Source organism: Pocillopora verrucosa, chromosome 4 (genome assembly GCF_036669915.1).
Source record: "Pocillopora verrucosa isolate sample1 chromosome 4, ASM3666991v2, whole genome shotgun sequence".
Classification (NCBI taxonomy): Eukaryota; Metazoa; Cnidaria; class Anthozoa; order Scleractinia; family Pocilloporidae; genus Pocillopora; species Pocillopora verrucosa.
In genome coordinates, this window is record NC_089315.1 from 23,304,626 (window position 1) to 23,322,187 (window position 17,562).

At 39.4% G+C, this 17,562-nt stretch overlaps 4 protein-coding genes across 4 annotated transcripts in view; 2 read left to right on the forward strand and 2 right to left on the reverse strand.

The window, feature by feature from the left end:
* The first annotated feature begins 727 nt into the window (after positions 1 to 727).
* LOC131778764 (tetratricopeptide repeat protein 28-like) lies at positions 728 to 2,490 on the forward strand. Its single transcript, XM_066165866.1, has one exon. It carries the CDS (start codon positions 805 to 807, stop codon positions 1,366 to 1,368), a length of 564 nt encoding a protein of 187 aa, XP_066021963.1. The 5' UTR covers positions 728 to 804; the 3' UTR covers positions 1,369 to 2,490.
* On the reverse strand, positions 2,490 to 8,863 carry LOC131774969 (deaminated glutathione amidase-like). Its single transcript, XM_066165864.1, has 6 exons — positions 8,506 to 8,863; positions 7,816 to 7,971; positions 6,170 to 6,373; positions 5,091 to 5,201; positions 4,111 to 4,212; positions 2,490 to 3,580 (listed from the first exon to the last, which is right to left on the reverse strand). Exons 1-6 carry the CDS (start codon positions 8,785 to 8,787, stop codon positions 3,413 to 3,415), a joined length of 1,023 nt encoding a protein of 340 aa, XP_066021961.1. The 5' UTR covers positions 8,788 to 8,863; the 3' UTR covers positions 2,490 to 3,412.
* A 41-nt stretch (positions 8,864 to 8,904) lies between these two features.
* Positions 8,905 to 11,989, forward strand: LOC131774983 (uncharacterized protein C11orf98 homolog). The gene is made up of 4 exons (XM_059091083.2): positions 8,905 to 9,050; positions 9,325 to 9,413; positions 9,879 to 9,976; positions 11,299 to 11,989. Exons 1-4 carry the CDS (start codon positions 9,015 to 9,017, stop codon positions 11,379 to 11,381), a joined length of 306 nt encoding a protein of 101 aa, XP_058947066.2. The 5' UTR covers positions 8,905 to 9,014; the 3' UTR covers positions 11,382 to 11,989.
* A 1,114-nt stretch (positions 11,990 to 13,103) lies between these two features.
* The window catches only part of LOC131774941 (centrosome-associated protein 350), a 39,259-nt gene continuing 34,800 nt past the window's right edge, over positions 13,104 to 17,562 (reverse strand). Inside the window, 1 exon segment of the mRNA XM_066165401.1 lies at positions 13,104 to 17,392. Coding sequence (XP_066021498.1) covers positions 14,078 to 17,392 — 3,315 coding nt within the window. The 3' untranslated portion in view covers positions 13,104 to 14,077.

A 17,562-nucleotide genomic window follows, 5' to 3' on the forward strand; every position in this document is an offset into this window, starting at 1 on the left:
AATTTTCCATACAAGTTGCTCAGCAAGTTGCTTTCTTCAGCTGGGAAGCGAAGAGATGCTCTCTATGTTGAGGAGCTGAGACGGGCAAGAGGCCTCACCGACTTCATGGCAGCAAGGTACTCTGTTCAAGAGTTGATCTCAGGGAACCCACAGTCATGGCATGGCATTCACAATATCATCACAAAAGAAACGGACTGTACGTGTCTTTATATTTCAGCTGAAAAAGAACATGCACGGTACTGGATTCTCGAAGCATCAGGAGCCATTCATTTCTCACGAAAGAAAGTGAGTCTGGAGAAACACGTGGTGACCCAATTAGTTCCTGATTTGGATGAGTTTTTCACAAAAAGCTTTCGCAGTCTTGGCATTTTACCCCAACAGAATTGCGAAGATCGATCATTAGATGACACCCAATCGATGCCCCCTCATTATGACAATCGCGGGCTCATGCGTGATTATGATCCCAAAGATTTCAAAATGAATCTTCAGTCGTGTTACGAGATAATCATCGCTCCCATGGCCAATTTACTTAAAGAGCCCGAGATCATAATTGTCCCTGAATCCTGTATGTACCAAGTCCCGTTTGCAGCCATCAGTGATGAAGGAGGAAAATATTTAGCGGATACTTTCAGGATCCGCGTCGTTCCCTCTCTGACGACTCTAAAGCTAATTCAGGACAGTTCCCCCGACTATCACAGTCAGAGAGGAGCACTGATAGTGGGTGATCCTAAGGTTGGCGAGGTGCTTTTGAAAGGAAAACGCAGGATCATAACATCATTGCCATGTGCAAGAAAGGAAGCAGAGATGATTGGACGACTTCTTGGAGTGACACCTTTGACTGGAGACCGAGCAACAAAGGAGGCAGTTCTTGACGCAATAAATTCAGTAAGTCTAATTCACTTTGCTGCCCATGGTGATGCCGAAAGAGGGGAGATTGCTCTTTCTCCTAATTGCCCCACCAACTTCATTCCACAAGACGAAAACTACCTTTTGACGATGGCGGACATTTCAAAACTTCGGCTGCGAGCTAAACTGGTAGTACTTAGCTGTTGTCACAGTGCTCGTGGGAAGATTAAAGCCGAGGGAATTATTGGAATCGCTCGAGCGTTCTTAGGGTCTGGTGCTCGTTCAGTGTTAGCGGCACGGTGGGCCATAGCAGACACAGCCACGGAAGAATTCATGAGATGTTTCTACCAAAACTTGTTTCGTGGTAAAAGTGCAAGTGAATCCCTTCACGAGGCTAAGAAATGGTTGAGAAAAAAAGGCTTCGAAAAAGTTTCTCAATGGGCTCCGTTCATGCTAATTGGCGATAACGTGACGTTTGATTTTGAAGACTGGTCGGTGTCTAAAACATCCAAACAGCCATGAGAGAAGCGAATCCTTTTAAATAGACCAAGTAAACTTTGCAACTATCGATTGCCTTCCTGTAGAAAGAGGACGCCATCTGTGAAAGACGGGATGGATAACGAAAACCTTTTCTGAGAGCGCTTATTAGCTATCTATGTGTAATAATCTGGAACATGAAGACAGTTCATAATTCAGTGTTTATGAACCAGCGGTTGAACTGTTAACCCTTTACATCCTAACACCAATATTCATATTCTCCATATTGTACTCTATATTTCCTAAGCTGCTAACAAGGAGAATTCGTCCAACAATCAAGAGTTTCTTAAGTTGGTGATCATTTCCTTTATTCTCATGACCTCAATGAGTAATTCAGTGGTGATATTGTAAGGAGAAATAAGATGTTAGTCACTCTTAGGGATTAAAGGGTTAACAACTTCAGAAGCCTTCCGTTTGGAGAAACATTAACTCATTAGTCAAAACAAACAAAGGTTACGCAAGTATTTTGGGCGCGATAATTCAGTCAAGCCAAACAAAGTTAAAGATTTTTTTTGCGGGTGATTAGTTATTCAAGCGAAACAAATTTTTAAGATTTTTGTCTAAGAAGTTCTCCATTATATGTAATGTCTACAACACAAAAGTTATTCCTCAAGGTTGAAATCACCTTAACATTCCTGCCAGTTGGAAACTGTCTGTTGCCCTATTTATAATGAAGAGGCATTTTCTAAGAATAGGACATAGTTGTGAAATGTTTTGACAGTTCTTTCTGCAAGGAAATAAGTTCTACAACCACAGTAAGGTCAATATAGTGTTCCCCATGTCTCTTGCTGTAATACATTGTAATGCTCCTATATTTTATTTGAAATTGATTGCCTCAATCAGTTTTTTTAAGGGCTAAATTTTTCAATGATTCGACGAACATTTGTTTTAGGAAAAATTCTTGAGACTATTTTAATCAAAGAGGAAGTTTATATTATCTTAAATGTTTTATTGCTGATACCTGTTTGTTTTAAAGGTACTGACATTTACTCCAAGCAAAATTTTCAATTAAAAATTATCCGTAATGAATTGCTCGAATCCTTCTTGGTCAGACAGTTCTTCTCACAAGCGAGAAATAATCTAAGAAGAAGAAAGTATCAAAGCGAATCATCTTGTTAGGACCGAACAGTTTTCGACTGAGTGTCACCCAAAATCCAAAACCAAAGTTATAACAACTACAAATCAGAACCAAGGTTAACATCTTCATGAACCAATGAGAACTCAAAGTTAAAAGAGAAAACCTGCTTGAAGCTCGGGAAAACGCGCGGGAACCAAGTCGTGATTGATTTTAGTTTTGCAATTGATTGGTTGAGAAAGTAGGGTAAGTTTTTTAGAACAATCTTAGAGCGAAGTAAATAAAAAACCTAAGCTACCAGGATCACTTTCGATACTCAATTAAAAACTGCTCTATTTCTTTAATTAAAGAATGGCAAATTTTGGAAGTAATATCAACTAGCGTAGCAGATGTTGGAGGAAGCGGTCAACTTCTCCTCTTGCGTTCGGTCTCGTCGGCTTAATTTCGATGTCCTGCTGTTGCTATAGCTTACTCATATATGGAGAAGATTCACCTTTTACTCTACTGTTTCTTAACATTCTCATCTTGATAAAATATTCGATAGGGAAAACTTTTATTTAACAATCTACCATCACATTATGTTCAAATCGAGTTGCTTTAGGAGAAAGTTTAAAGAAACTCAAAAGAAACTGTGGTGCTGTGTCGGCGGGAAAGATACCCCTCGAAACGTCAGCTTTACAAACTCTTTAAGGTGGCTAATTTACATTATCAACACAGTTGATAAAACCAAATTATCTTGCTTTAGGAGAGTTAGATTGAGAGAGAAAGTGACTGACGTCAAAGATTGAAGTGCATAATTATTTACATTAAGTAAACTTGGCTAAATCAGTTTGTTGTAGGAAATATTCGTGCTATTAGCAGTTCTTTTCTATTCTACACACTAAGTCAGCTGGAATTGAAACGAGAACGATAACAATTCTTTTTCGTGTCGAGTGCATTTTAGTTAAGACATACTCAAAGCTTCGGTCCCGAATTAAGGCTTCCATAGATATCAGTTCTCCGATGATTCATCAACGGCATCTGTTGCCGAACCTTGTTTAAGTATCCAAGGTCAATTTCTGCCACACACACGTCATTTCCTTCATGACACTGAGCAATAACACAGCCCCAAGGATCTACAACCTGCAGTGACATGAACAAGAACAATACTCAATACACGAGGCCTGCTAAGAAATGACTTTTGTTCAGTTGTTATATTACCAATGAACTTATTATTAAGTTATTATCAATAACTTAATAATAATCTATTGAAGTTTTTTAATTGATATCTTTCTACTCAAAGTTCTTGTTGGCTCTAAATAGCTATTGGTTCAACGAGATTGAATTAAAAAGTTTTTTATACAGCTAAGTAAAAACACATTCACCCTTACATGTTACATGCGTGATTGCGAGACCGTCATTGCACGTTACACACGATGGCGTGACCGTTAAAACGTTCTTACACGTTTAATACATACTATGGCGTGACCGTATAACCATCGTCACTTTTCATCCTGAGGCGTGACCATATGATTGTCGCAACACAGAATATACCATGGCGTGACGTATCGCCGTTCTTACAAGTTTACACGTACTATAGCGTGACCGTATAACCATCGTCACAAGTAACATATTATAGCGTGACTCTGTGACCGTCACAACACTTTACATACCATAGCGTGACCGTAAGACCGTCGTTTGGCATTATGCTGTCCTGTTTGTGCAGCAGCTATGACATAACATTGGTTCTCCACAGCACGACATCTTAATAAAACCTGAAAAGAAGTAAAAAAATCTATTTTGAAAAAGAAATATAAATAATAAAAAAATGGAAGTCAAGCCGTGATGGTGATCTTCATTGTTACGCACGGAGAGTAAAAGAGGCGATTCACTCAACCCTTCTATAACAACTTAGCATCATCATATTCTACATACTGTTCTCCTTACTTTCCTAAGATGCTGACAAGGAGAATTTAACAACCAAGGGCTTCTTTAGTTGGTGATCATTTTGTTTATTCTCATGACCTGCGTAATGTTTGGTTCAGCGGTGATAATGTAAGGAGAAATTAGGTGCTAGTCACTCTTGAAGGTCAAGGGCTTAAGACTTCATCCTGTCTACCTCAACAGCTTCAAAAGGATAGAAATTCCACCGTAACAGATCACTGAAATACGCGATTTGCGACTGCTAAAAACTAATCAATCACAACAGGACATTATGTTTCAGAAAGTGAAGTGTTACCAGGTAATCTAATAGATTGTTTTGGAAATGAAGGACACCCTCGAAACGTAAATTGCTGCACAGTATGTGGTGGTAATTTCATGATTCACTCCAGAAATGAAGACAAAAAATATCCTCTCAAGCTTATTAAATAAATGATTTCCTTTGGAGTTAGCTACCCTTTCGAAAAAAGATAGCTAAGATTCAAACATTGATTTTAATAATAAACGTCCGCCCAATCTGACTCTTTGCCGAGTACAAATGTTTGAATTCGACATTTTTTCTTCAATTATCCAGGTAGCTTGGGGTAAAGGGCTAAAAGTAGCCTGTTTCTGTTGCTACAATGTGTTCTTAAGTTTTGAATTTAGAGTTGCTGGATTTGGAGACCTCTGATAAAAGTCATAAGCAGTAAAAATTATAAGTACATGTACAAACCTCCCAGTGTGCTGATCCAGTGATCTGAGTAAATGCTGATGGAAATGTTAAGATGTCGGCTCCCTGTTGTGCTAAAATAAGGGACAGCTCTGGAAAACGTACATCATAGCACTGGAACAACCATCATGTCAAGGATCACACAGCACCAGAAAGAATGACATTTTGCATATGCTGCTGTTCCCAGGTTACTATTACAACTGATTTTCTTGAAATAATTACTCAGGGTTAAATGTTGTTGAAAAGTAGGAAGTATTCAGTTATGAGCGAAGTTTTAATGATGATGTATTCAACTTCCCTACTGAATCAGGTAACCAGTCAATTATATCAGATGATTCCTAGGTGAAAATAGACCTGAGAAGGACTGCTAATGTTGTTCAGTGTTATTAAACTGACATAAAAAAATGAAGTCAGCTTATGAGCCATAAGGCTTCTCCTGCTGCAGCTCATCCAGTTTTGGTGACATGAACAAAGTGGGAGTATAGCTTTTCCACACTGGAAAGGATTTAAGTCTAGCTCAGGGTTAACGTCTTTCATATTATCAGGTTCCCTGAGTTAGCTGGTACCCATTTATACCATCCTGAGTAAGGAGAGTGACTGTAAGAGCAGGGTGCCTTGCCTCATAATACAACATGGCAATCCAGCCAGGACTTGGAACCACACCTTTCTCATCTTAGTTTAGTGTTGTTAAAGCAACCATTTAAAGGTATGTGGCTGGAACTAGTCTACTCCCCATAGATGGGATGCCAATCCATTGCAAGACCCCCCCCCCTCCCCCCTTTCTGCCCAGAGTTTTATCAAGCTACCCTGACAGTTTGGCAGTAGCTATTTACACTCCTGGCTGGAGTGAAGCACTGTGAAAGTAAATTACTTTTAAAGACCACCAATAAACAGATGACCACAATATGTATTGTTCAAAGTTTTCCTTGATTTAAACATTTTCAAGCCAGTCTGACCTCCATTTTTGTCTTCTGCAGAACTTAGTCAGAGAGAAACAAAATTCAAGCTGGTTTGGAAAACTTAAAGGAAGGAAAATCTGAACCAGAACAACCACACTTAACTGTTCATTACACAAAGGATACAATGGCAAGGCCAACATTCCCCACAGGGGTAGACACAGGTGGCACTATCTGGTTACCAGGGATACAGGTGTCACTTTCCTTAAGCCTGGGTCCATCTTTCACATCAATATCAAACAGATGTATTTTCCGATACACTGCAACTATGGAGCCACTGTCATTCACAATGACATGCGAGTTACGCAGCCTCTTATCATCTGGTGGACCCTATGATTTAAAAGTGTATGAAAAAGGGAAAACAATACTGATGACTACTGAAATGATTGCACTTAATTACTTACCTAAGATCCCAAATGAAAGTAAAAATAATTATTTCCATTGCCACATAAGAAAGTTTTTAACCCCAGCAGTGCAAGGTATAAAAAACTCTTAAAAATGCAGTTTGAGGTCTCTAATACTGTAAGTTACAGACTGAGTTTTTTCCACTCATATTAATGGCCATAAATGTGATAGGAAAAACAAGCTTCCATAACTCATAGTACAGACCAAGAAAACAAGGTTGGTACAAAATTTGCTATATTTATCTCTGGGTTTAAACAGAGGCTAAAGATTTTCAATACCAACAAAGTTTGGAATTTAACAAGCTGCACACTGAAATTGACCAATCATAGGACACATAATAAATGAGAGATATAATAAATCACATTTAAACTGAGAATAACACCTGTCAGCAGGTTGGTGGCTAATGTTAATTTATCAAAAGAGAGTTCAATAGAGGGTTGGAAATAATCTGGAATTATCTTTTGGTTTTGTTTTACTTCCCTTTGAGATTGGTCTGAAGAAATTGCCCCCTTTTTTGATCAAACAGATGTAGAGCTAAATCCAACTGCGAATCAGCCACTTCAGTTTTCTCAAACTTTGGATTTTGTTTTGGTCGCATCACATTCAATCAAAAAAAGTACTCTATTTGACATAAAAATGTCATTATTTTGATTTCACCTAAAGTTTTCCTTCCACTGAAATTCAAATCTCTTCTGTTATCAAGTAGGTTTTGCAATCTATTACCAAGTACCACATTAAGGTGCTTAAAAGTTCCCATGTATTTGTCATGTTGTCTTTCTCATGCAGTGATCAAACTATTGTGCCTGGGAAGGTTGATCAACTGGCCACGACTACAAGATATCATACAAATATAATGGGTCACTTGCAATTTGAATGCTTTGAACACCGAATAATAGTTCACTGCAAAGATAATGATGAAAATGTCCTTCCCCAATACCATGCATGAACAAGTTTATAAATCAGAAATTTGACCATAACATTTTAGAAAAAAAAAAAGATAAATAAAGTAAATGAGAGCCTATCCTGACCTACCCTACCCTCTGCCTTCACCCTTTAACTGCAAGAAGTGATCAACATGTCACTTCTCCCTCTGATATCCATACATTATTCAGCAAACAAGTTATGAGAATACTCAACCTTATCAGGTTGAAGTTGTTGTCTTGATCGAACTCCTAATTCTCATAACTTATTCACAGGGAAATGTGTAGCAGCAAGAGGCAAGAATTGACAATCTGATCTTGGGAGCTAAAGGGTTAAACTGGATCAAGGATCAAGTGAAGTGTTACCACCAATATTTTGAGTTTAATGAGATCTTTTAGCACTACCAAGCTGATTTATCATCCTAATACTTAGAATCAGAAGTGAACCTTTTCATGGTATCCACCAAGGGAAAGCCAAACACCCAGTTCTTTTGCTAATACACATAAACTTTGCATTCTTGGACTCTCCAGTGGTTCTGCCATTGACAAAGACTGTTCGCTGTTTTCTCCTACATAGTCAAAACATTCAGGCAAAAACACAAACTGCAAAGGAAAATACCGGTAGGTAACATTAGTCTTACAAATAAAAGGTGTTTTATTTAACTAACGATATCTTTACTTTCATTTGATCAACTTCTTGAGCACATTTCATAGGATCAAAGAGGTAACTCTTGCTTTGGCTTTGAATTATCAGTTCTTCAGAAAAACATAAAGTGAGAAAACAATTGATTGTGCAAATGCATTTTTTAGAAGAAAAGATTTGCCACCAGCTGGGTCAGTTGGTAGAGCAGGAGTCATTTTTTTTTATTTTTGTACTTGACAATTCCTGTTTCCAATATGTAGAATCTAATAATTATTAGTGCATGGGGTAAGATAGGGGTAAGAAGCGAGGGGATAAAAATTGGGGTGGGGTCAAGGGATGAGGGGTAAGGGGAAAGGAGTGTAAGAGGTGAGAGTTAAGGGGCAACGGTGGGGGGATGGGGTTCGAAATTGTACCCACGAAGCACTTTGTGATGGGGGAGGGGAGGGGGTTGGTGACTAAGAGACAAAACATTTTAAAATGCATATCATCTTCACCTTGGCTCCTCTCGACTTGGCTTTGTTTATTAAATCTTTGCAAATTCCCATGTTACGGTCCACGTCATTGGTGGAGTTCATCTGACAAACTGCGACGAGAGTGGCTCCAGAATCGGTCAGCTGATTGTCTCCCATGACAAGCCCGGTTATGGAGGCAAATTCTCGCCGGTAAAAGTAACTAAAAAATCGGTACCTTACCTCTTTAGAGGTTTGAAGTGATGATCTTAGTTTAAGTTTATATCCTGCTGTAGCAATGAACTGTTTGGTAAATATAGGAATCATCAGATTCAACGAAAAAAAGGCAGAAATTAAAAGCCACCAGACATATTGGATGGTGGTTTCTTTCTCCTTGTTATACAACAAAAGTATTGTTTCTCTGTAACCGACTGGTATATTGCGGGCTCATGTAATTTTCTTTCGCGTGTTCCGTGACCTAGACATTCGATTAAAAACGCAGAGAAAAATTTCAGGAAAAATTGGGACTTCTGATAGATCAAGTGGGGTCTACAATGACAGGTGGCGATAAAATTAATCGACCAAAAACGGTGGGTATACCTTTCATGGCAGTTTCGTGTACCACAACATCTGAGATCTGAGCTCTTGTTGCGTTACAACACGTGTTTCTTGTACCCTGTAGACCACCGGCCTAATCTATTACGTACAATCTGAAAGGACATCGGTCTTTGAATACAGTTTCGGTCAGTTGACGATAACTGAAAGTTCACCGGAACTTTGATTAGGCTTGTAAGCTTGCAGCTGAACTTTGATGGGGGTAAGTTATGTTAACTACAATATTATTCTAAAAATAATTTTTTTCAGGCTTTGCAGAAAAATATTAGCAAGCTCACGAGAGTAAAAAAAGCACAGAAAAAGAAGCAACAACAGAAAAACAAAGGATCCAAGCAAAGGTACAAATGCAACCAGATATTCCTGTTAAGAGAGAGAAAAAGAGTTGGCACCGTTTACGTCCCTGTGAAATAGAATTTAATACACTCGAGACATAAATAGCAAAAAGAAACATTCATTTTCGTATTTATTCGCCATTTTTGTGCTGTGTATTTAAGAGAGGGTTGAACATGCTTGACTAGCCTTGGACGGAGGTGGGGCTTTTTAACACAAAATCGTCGGAAATCAGAAAGGAAATTACAGTTTAACTCCTTACAATTCCAATAAGTTACTTTGTAAACAGGTTATGTGAACAGACAGCTTTCAGCTAGAGGGTGTTATTTTGGGAATAAGACCAAATTGTCCTGTACAAGGTAAGCATTGCCAATTGTATCTTGAGAGTTGAAGGGCTAAGAGATGGGCAGATTCACAATGCCTTGATATGATGATAATTGATACATTCTTTTTTGATGAACATTTCTTATCAGTAACAACCAGAGGGGCAGTGTTTCAATATCTGCAAAAAAGAAGAGACTTATAATGAAAGAAATAAAAAAGCAAAGAAAAGAAGAAAATGCAATGGAAGGTAACAAAATTACACTTATTTTTTTACAATGTTTCTTCAAAGGATAAGGGCTTACCAGAAACCTTATATAGAAGGAATCCTACATAAGAAGGCCTCTCTCCCCTGTTTTAAAAAGCAACTGATACTTAATGATAATCAAACAATCAAGCATGTTTCCAAATGCATGGAACCCCTTCTGGGAAATCGTGCTAACGCTTAATGCAGAGAACACCTTTGGGAGATCATTCAGGGTCCTTTATCATCAACCCTTTGACCCCTAAGAGTGACCATCATCTAATTTCTCCTTACAATATCGTCCCTAAATCAAACATTAACATCATGAGAATAAAGGAAATGATCATCAACTAAAGTTTCTCTTGATTGTTAAACAAATTCTCCTTATCAGCACCTTAGAAAATGTATAGAGAACAGCATGGAGAATATGCATATTGATGTGAGGGTGTGAAGGGTTAATTGGGAGACTCATAACCTGGTGGGGCCTTTGTGTTGTGTTCTTGGGCAGAACACTTCATCTCTCCACCAAGGAATATTGATGAGTATTAACATATTGTCAAGGAAGCCTGATGAAATGTTGGGGGGAACCTTGTGATGAACTAGCATCCCATCCAGGGGGGGGGGGGAGTATTATTACTGGTACTCCTACCTTATTGGTACTTAGTTTAGGGTTTTCCGCGATGGTAAAAAAATCGTAAAATTAATGACCTGAAATAAAACTCCTCAGGGAATATGGACTTGCAAAAATTTAATACCCTGTAGAAAATACGAAAAAAAAAAAAAAAAAAAAAAGATCAACATGTAATAGCAACAACATATAATAATAACAATAAATGACAAATAAACAGTTTATTACAATACAGTAAAATACAAATTTCATTTGCCATTTATAAAGAGAAAGGTGTTTTTCATTACCAAATGAGTAAGTTTACAATACTTGTTATAAACAATATTTTAATAGATGGCAAGGGGGCCTCTAGAAGCACTGGGCTTAACATTGTATGAGTAAGATTTCTTTTGCCAAACCACTAAGGTGCAAGAATTTGGTGTTGGTTCAAGACAGCAACCTCTACCTGATAAGTTTGGGTATTCTCATTACTGGAACCAGTTTGCTGGATAATAAATGGATATTATAGGGATAAATAACAAGTTAATCAATTCTGGGAGTTAAAGGGTGAAAAATGGTTTCCCAACACTCTTTCTACTATAACAAACACCCATATCAGCCTTAAGTCCCCTTGTGCCAAACAACTCTTATAATTCTTAAGCTGCTACTCTAAGAGGGGGAATACAGATAAATGTTTTTTTTTTACATTATTCTTTTTTAGTTGTTACACAGCAGCAAATTCATAAGAAACCAGAGGGAAAGAAAATCAAGGAGACTAACGCTGAGAAAATGGACACAAGCTAATGTCTCTGAAAAAGGAACAGTAACCTGACAAAAGAGGGGACTCTCTCTTCATATGGGTTGTTCATGTTTTGATTCCATACTGATTTAGAGAGCTACATGTTTAACTTTGTCCATCAGTTGTTCAAGTCTACACAAGCACAATCTTACTCATTAAGGCTTGCATTTAATAAATGAGCTACTGATGTTGTTGTTTTTCCTTCAACCTCATAACCCTTAAGAGTGACTAACATCCAATTTCTCCAGACCTCAATCAAATAACAATAAAGGAGATGGTCACCAACTAAGGAAGCTCTTGATTTTTAAACAAATTCTCCTTGTCAGCACCCCAGAATGTGTAGAGAACAGTATGGAGAATATGCATACGGATGTTAGGGTGTAAGAGATTAAGATTTGTTATGTAAACGAGTTTCAAGGAATTAGAAAACCGTTAATTTTTTGTGGGGAGGTAGTAGGTGTCTTGCATGCACTCTAACATCACCTTCCCCTTCAGAGGTTAGTTAATCAAATGGAGCAAGCCACTCATGCGGGATTAGAAGTGAAATCTGAGTTTGATTTCTTTGTTGTGGTATGTCTCAGGCCTAACATCCTCTTTGATTTTACCTCAGAGCAAGGCAAAACTACAAGAAACAATAAAAGCAAAAACATTAAGAACCTCTCTTCAAAGCCGTTAAACTAAATGGCAAGCTTATGCTTGACATGGGTCAGGGTAATCATTAATTGAACAACTGGTCACAGTAACCCATTTCTCAAAAGTCTTGTTAACTTAACTGGCCAAAAGTGATATTTTAAAATCCAAATTTTAAGCATAGAGTAGCAGGTTGACCCTTAACCAATCCATTTTTTTTCTTAAGGTGACAATTTTATGGTATGATTTTCAAAACTCTTAAACACTCCATCTTCAATGAAATCAGAACAGCTTTGCTGTCATATGAAGTTACCACACCTTCGAGAAATGGTCCCCAGGGTTACACAGTCTAGAAGAGGGGAAGGAGGTCTGACATCAAAGCAAATTCTTCCCACTTTTCCCCAATGGATAACATCTGAAGTCTTAACATCAGAACCCAGAATGTCACTAATCTGGAAAAAGTTCTAGAACATTATCATCTAAAGATGAAGAAATCAAATTCAGGGAATGGTAGTTAATCTGATAGCTTTGCCTGTGTGGCCTGATGTTAATTATGATAGGGTACAACACAAAAACCTTTCCAAAAATAATTTGGGTGTTTCCCATTTTCTATATTTGATACAGTATAATGATAAGCTGAATTTGGATTGGTTCTTACTTGTGATGTAGTGGAGGACAGATGCATAACTGACATCACCATTATTAACATTTTACTTTTTCATCATATAAAACAAATAGATTCCATATTGCCTTGGGTTTGTACAGTAATGGATCTCAGATGTCAAAATGTGGTAAGGTTCTCTTGTCTCTTGTTGTACCACATTTTGAGGTCAACCACCCACTGGGACATAAATGTAAAAAAAACAACCCCCCCCCCCAATCAATCAAGGCTTAATAGACCAAGCAGAATACAGAGGAATGATTGGAAACTTGTTCTCGATTCTGACTCATCTGTTTATCAAAGGTGATAAAGGACTGTTGGGAATGGACCATTCTACAGTTATGTAAAATGTAACTAAACCTTTATGTGAAAGCGAGGTCATTGGTGACCTTGAAATGAAATTGGCCACAACGCAAACAAACGCGACACAAAAAAATGCAACTTCAAAGGTTTTTTTTATTCAACAAAGGCAAAGCACATTTGAAACAAAAATAAGGTAAAAGCTCTCTTATGTACAGTTGCAGCAAAGCAAACTTGGATTCTAATTACAATATTGGGACATACCACGATGCCAATTCATACTTTTTATACACATTTGCAAAAACAAGAATTTTTCAACATTTGCAAGAATATTTGTCATTCCACTCATCATTTTACTACCAAGTGAAAAATAAATTTTAGACAGAAGTAACGAAACTACGACCGCACAGGCTGATGTGAACCAAGAATACACATCCTTCACCTTCACTTCTCAACTTAAGATCCACTTAACAGTATATTTGGATAGGGGAAATTATGTCTAGGTGAACATGTTCACGTTTATACCTTGGTATCAAAACGACAGGACTTCAACCCTTTCCATAGGCGAGTAATAAGGCGGAAATAGTTTAGATTTTCATGTTGGCAATTTTTTCCAGATGAACGGGGTGTTCATGACAAGTAAAAAAAGGAAGTCAGAGCGAGAAGTCATCTCTAATTCCTTCGCTCGAGAAAACAACGAATGGTATAACCTCAGTCAATTCCCTCTTGACCGACACCTTTAGACGACGTACACCTCTCTAAAACTAACACTTGGATTCGATTCTTTCCGTTCAAATTTTTCAGTCATGTCAATATAGTTGATCTAATGTCTAACGAGGAAGGAAGGCTAGTAACTGCAATAGGTTGTTTCCACAAGGACTGTTGTACTGACACTACTCTACGTAATATTTGAGCCCGTTAACAGTCGTTAGCTTGGAGTTGTGCCTGCTTGCCATTTTTCTGCACGCTCCATAAATATTTCCCTCTCCATTTCAAATGCCAGTCTGTTCACACATCACCGTTATTTCACTAAATTCAATGCGCGACTGATTGCACATGGTAATTCTGGGATCCAGGAAAGAAATATTAAGACTAGAGGATATGGTTTCGTCAGCTGCGTGCCAAGTCAGCCCTTGCCTCGCGCCTCAACTGCACAGCATTCACCACCATCACAGTTTCTGATAAAAGCGATTCGAAGATAGCGTCTGCCACTTGGAACTTCACGGCAAGTTCATCATCATCGTAATCTACCCATAACGGCTCCTCTTCTCGAAGCTCCTGAATCAGGATGGCGTCAACGAAATCCTTCTTTCCCACCTTTAGCGGCGTCTTCCGACGAACACGTTCGAGAGAAGGCCTAGCATCACCCAAACCGATTAAATTCAAAACTTGTTGCTGCACTACAGGGAGAAAGTCTCCTTCGCGGACAAGTGGTTGAAGACCACGATGCAGACGGTGCTTTCGTCGCGGTTTTGCTTTCATCCAAGCCGGCCGCTTGGTGGGGGTCTCCTCAGATAAGAGATCTTTGAACAAATTGCCGGTCAAATCGAACACTAATCGTTGGTAAACTCGTTTACTATTGGCTCCGAGGTCGTCGTCCGCTTCGTCGTCTCCGATGATTTCCGACGGGGGTGTTACGTTATCTAAAGGCAGTCCTCTCCTCTTGCGTTCGAAGAAAACGGAAAGAGAGGAAGCCACCAATGGGCTGACTTCATTGGGACGATGAGGAACGGAGAAAAGAAACGAAGGACCTCTAGAACGCCTAAATGTCTCCTCTTCTTCATCTTCCTCTTCAGAGGGAAATTCCATGAGAGCATTTGTGTTAAGTTTAAATTCTGAGCGTTCATCTTCACCTTCGCCCCGTGCACCCTCCAGATGCTCATGTAAACGTCGTAACTGATCAAGCTTATCTGTCAATTCTCTCTCGTTAATTGAAGATTGCTGCTCACTTGTGGGGCTTCCTGGAGGTGTCGAGGTGTCCTCAGTATACTTCAGTAATCCGTCGGGAAAGCGTTGGACGGCCATAAATCTACTGTTTCTGGGGGAAGAAAGAGGACTCTCTTCAGCCGAGTGAGGTTCGTCTTCTGTTGCCCCCCTTGGAGAAGTGGTTGAGTCCGTGGTACTTTCACCCTTGGTCTTGGCAAACTTTTCTTGACGAAATCGCATAATTGCAATCATTTGAGAGGCGGCTTCCTTAAGCAGTGCGTCTGACAATTTATTCACGATGTCGTTACTCTTTTGTTCAGGTGATACCTGCTGAGGTTGTTCAACAGGAGAGGGAGCAAAATCTTCTCGCTCTCTTGTCCTACGGTCCAGTCCAGATTCTAAACTTCCATTCGGCGAGGTGGATAAATGTTCAGATATCTCTTCTGTTTCGGATGTTTCTGCTAATGATCGTGATGCACCATCATTTCCATCCTCAACAGGTGTACTATCTTTTGCAGACTGTTTCGGTAAATCTTGGTAGATCCGGCGACGTTCATCGAACACTCTTGTCGCCAAGTTCACAGACTCTTCCAGCAACATCATAGACAAGTCCTGAGTGATTCTGTCAGCAGTTTTTTGATCAGATTCATGGCTTCGGGATTCTGGCGACTGCCGAGTACTTTTCGGCAGCACACCAGGTGACACTGGCGATACTTCTTTATCAATTTTCTCCTTCTCATCAACGGATTCGTCCTCAATCTGTCTCTGCAGACTTCCGTGCTCATTTTTGAAGTAGTTTTCTTCAAATAAGGACCCACTATCACTGTCTTCACTAATTTCCTCAAGGCCTTCAATGTTTTCATCCAATTCTTCTGCAATGCTTTCTTCGTCGGTAGCCTGCTCTAATTCGAGAGTTGGAATTTTAGGAGGTTTCTGGACTTGCCCTTCCTGCGGTGATTTATTGTCATCCACTTCTGCACCTTCAGAAAGTTCCCTTTTCTTCGAGGAAAACCTGAAGTCGTCGTTTTCTTCTTTTTCCTGAGAAGTTTTGTCATCCTCTAAAGGAACGTTCGACTCAGATGGTTCGAAATCTGGTGTGTAGGAACCACGAGGTTTTCCTTCATCAGTTTCGTCAACCGCCGAAGGCTCAAAGTCATCAGTATAGGAGACAAGTCCGCTTTTGTTTTCCTCAGGCAGTTGTAAACCTTTTTCTCCTTTTAAGGATTGTTCCGCCTTTTCAGACACGGGGCCACTACTTTTTGCAGAAAGTGATGTACTTTTTGGTGTCACTTCAATTTCAGATTGTTCAGAAATATCCTCGGGTACTTCAGAAATGTCTCTTGTCCCTTCTTCATCTTTTGATAAAAATTGATCAGGATGCGCAGATGGCTTATCTGGGACGTCATCTTGCCTTTCGGACCGTTCGCTATTTTCTACGTCTTCCTCAACACTGATATGCTCACTGATATCGTCTTCGCTTTTGTCCACTTCATTCTCAACGCTCTCAAAAGACGAACTGTACGCCTGTTGAAGACTTTGCGATTTCTCCGACAAAGCCGGCGATTTTGATCGTCTGGAAGACTTCGATCCCTCGGAAATAATCGAGTTTTGCCCGCTGACGATACCTGACTGTCCTGAGCGATCGGTGTCTTTCGACTCTTTCAGTTCCTGAGTGGAGTGGCTTCCAGAGTGAGTGGATCTGGGCCTTGTAACAACTTCATTTTCTTCGGTTAACGATTTATTTTCTTCGGTCCTTGCTTCTTTCGTGATCTTTACGTCAACCTCGGACCTTTCCCTTACCGAACTCTTACGATCACTATCCGATCCTCTCCGAAGACTAACTGATTGAGATTGACTAGATCCTCGAGAACTACGTTCCGACTTGTCGGAGTGAGATGCTTTGGACGGTGTTTGAACTTCGATATCCTCACTCATGGAAACATCTTCGGCCGTCGTCACATCGTCTTTGATTTCTTCTCGGGAATCTTCGGCATCTCTAATCGATGTTTTGCGTTCACTATTGGCTGATTGCCGTAGATTTTCCGAGGAGGTTTTGTCGGGGGTTCGAGTTCTGTCGGTTAGATCAAGGTCTTCTCTTTTATCCAAGGGAGTTTCACCTTTCCCCAATGACAAATTATTTCTCTCCCCTGTCTTAATCTCACTGACAGAAGAACACTCCTCATCTTTTTCTTTTAAGCTGGGAACATCGGAAATTGTTTGATCACCTCGACTGTTAACTTCCGCATCCACAGAACTTAAAACTCTCCCACCTGCTGGCTCACTCCTAGCAGACACTTTCACAGGCTTTTCCGATGGTGTTATCTTGCGACCTCCGCTCACATCTGACGTTCGAGAGAGATGGTACCTGACTTCACGGGCACTAGAATCGTTTTTCGCGCTCATTGGGTGTTGGTCAGTAGAGCCAGACTCTGGTCTTTTTGAATCCGTTTGAGGTCGATTGAGTTCGGCCTTTGTCCTTGAGATTACCATTTCCACAGCCTAAAGAAATTAAGAACTATAAATGATCGAGATTTCTTCACTGAAAATCTATCGTATGATAATTACGCATCCCACAAAAAAAATGCTATTTTGGATTCGCAATGAAGAGTTCTCCTTCTGGCACCTTGCACTCGTCTCATAAATCTGATGATAATTCTATTTTAATTACA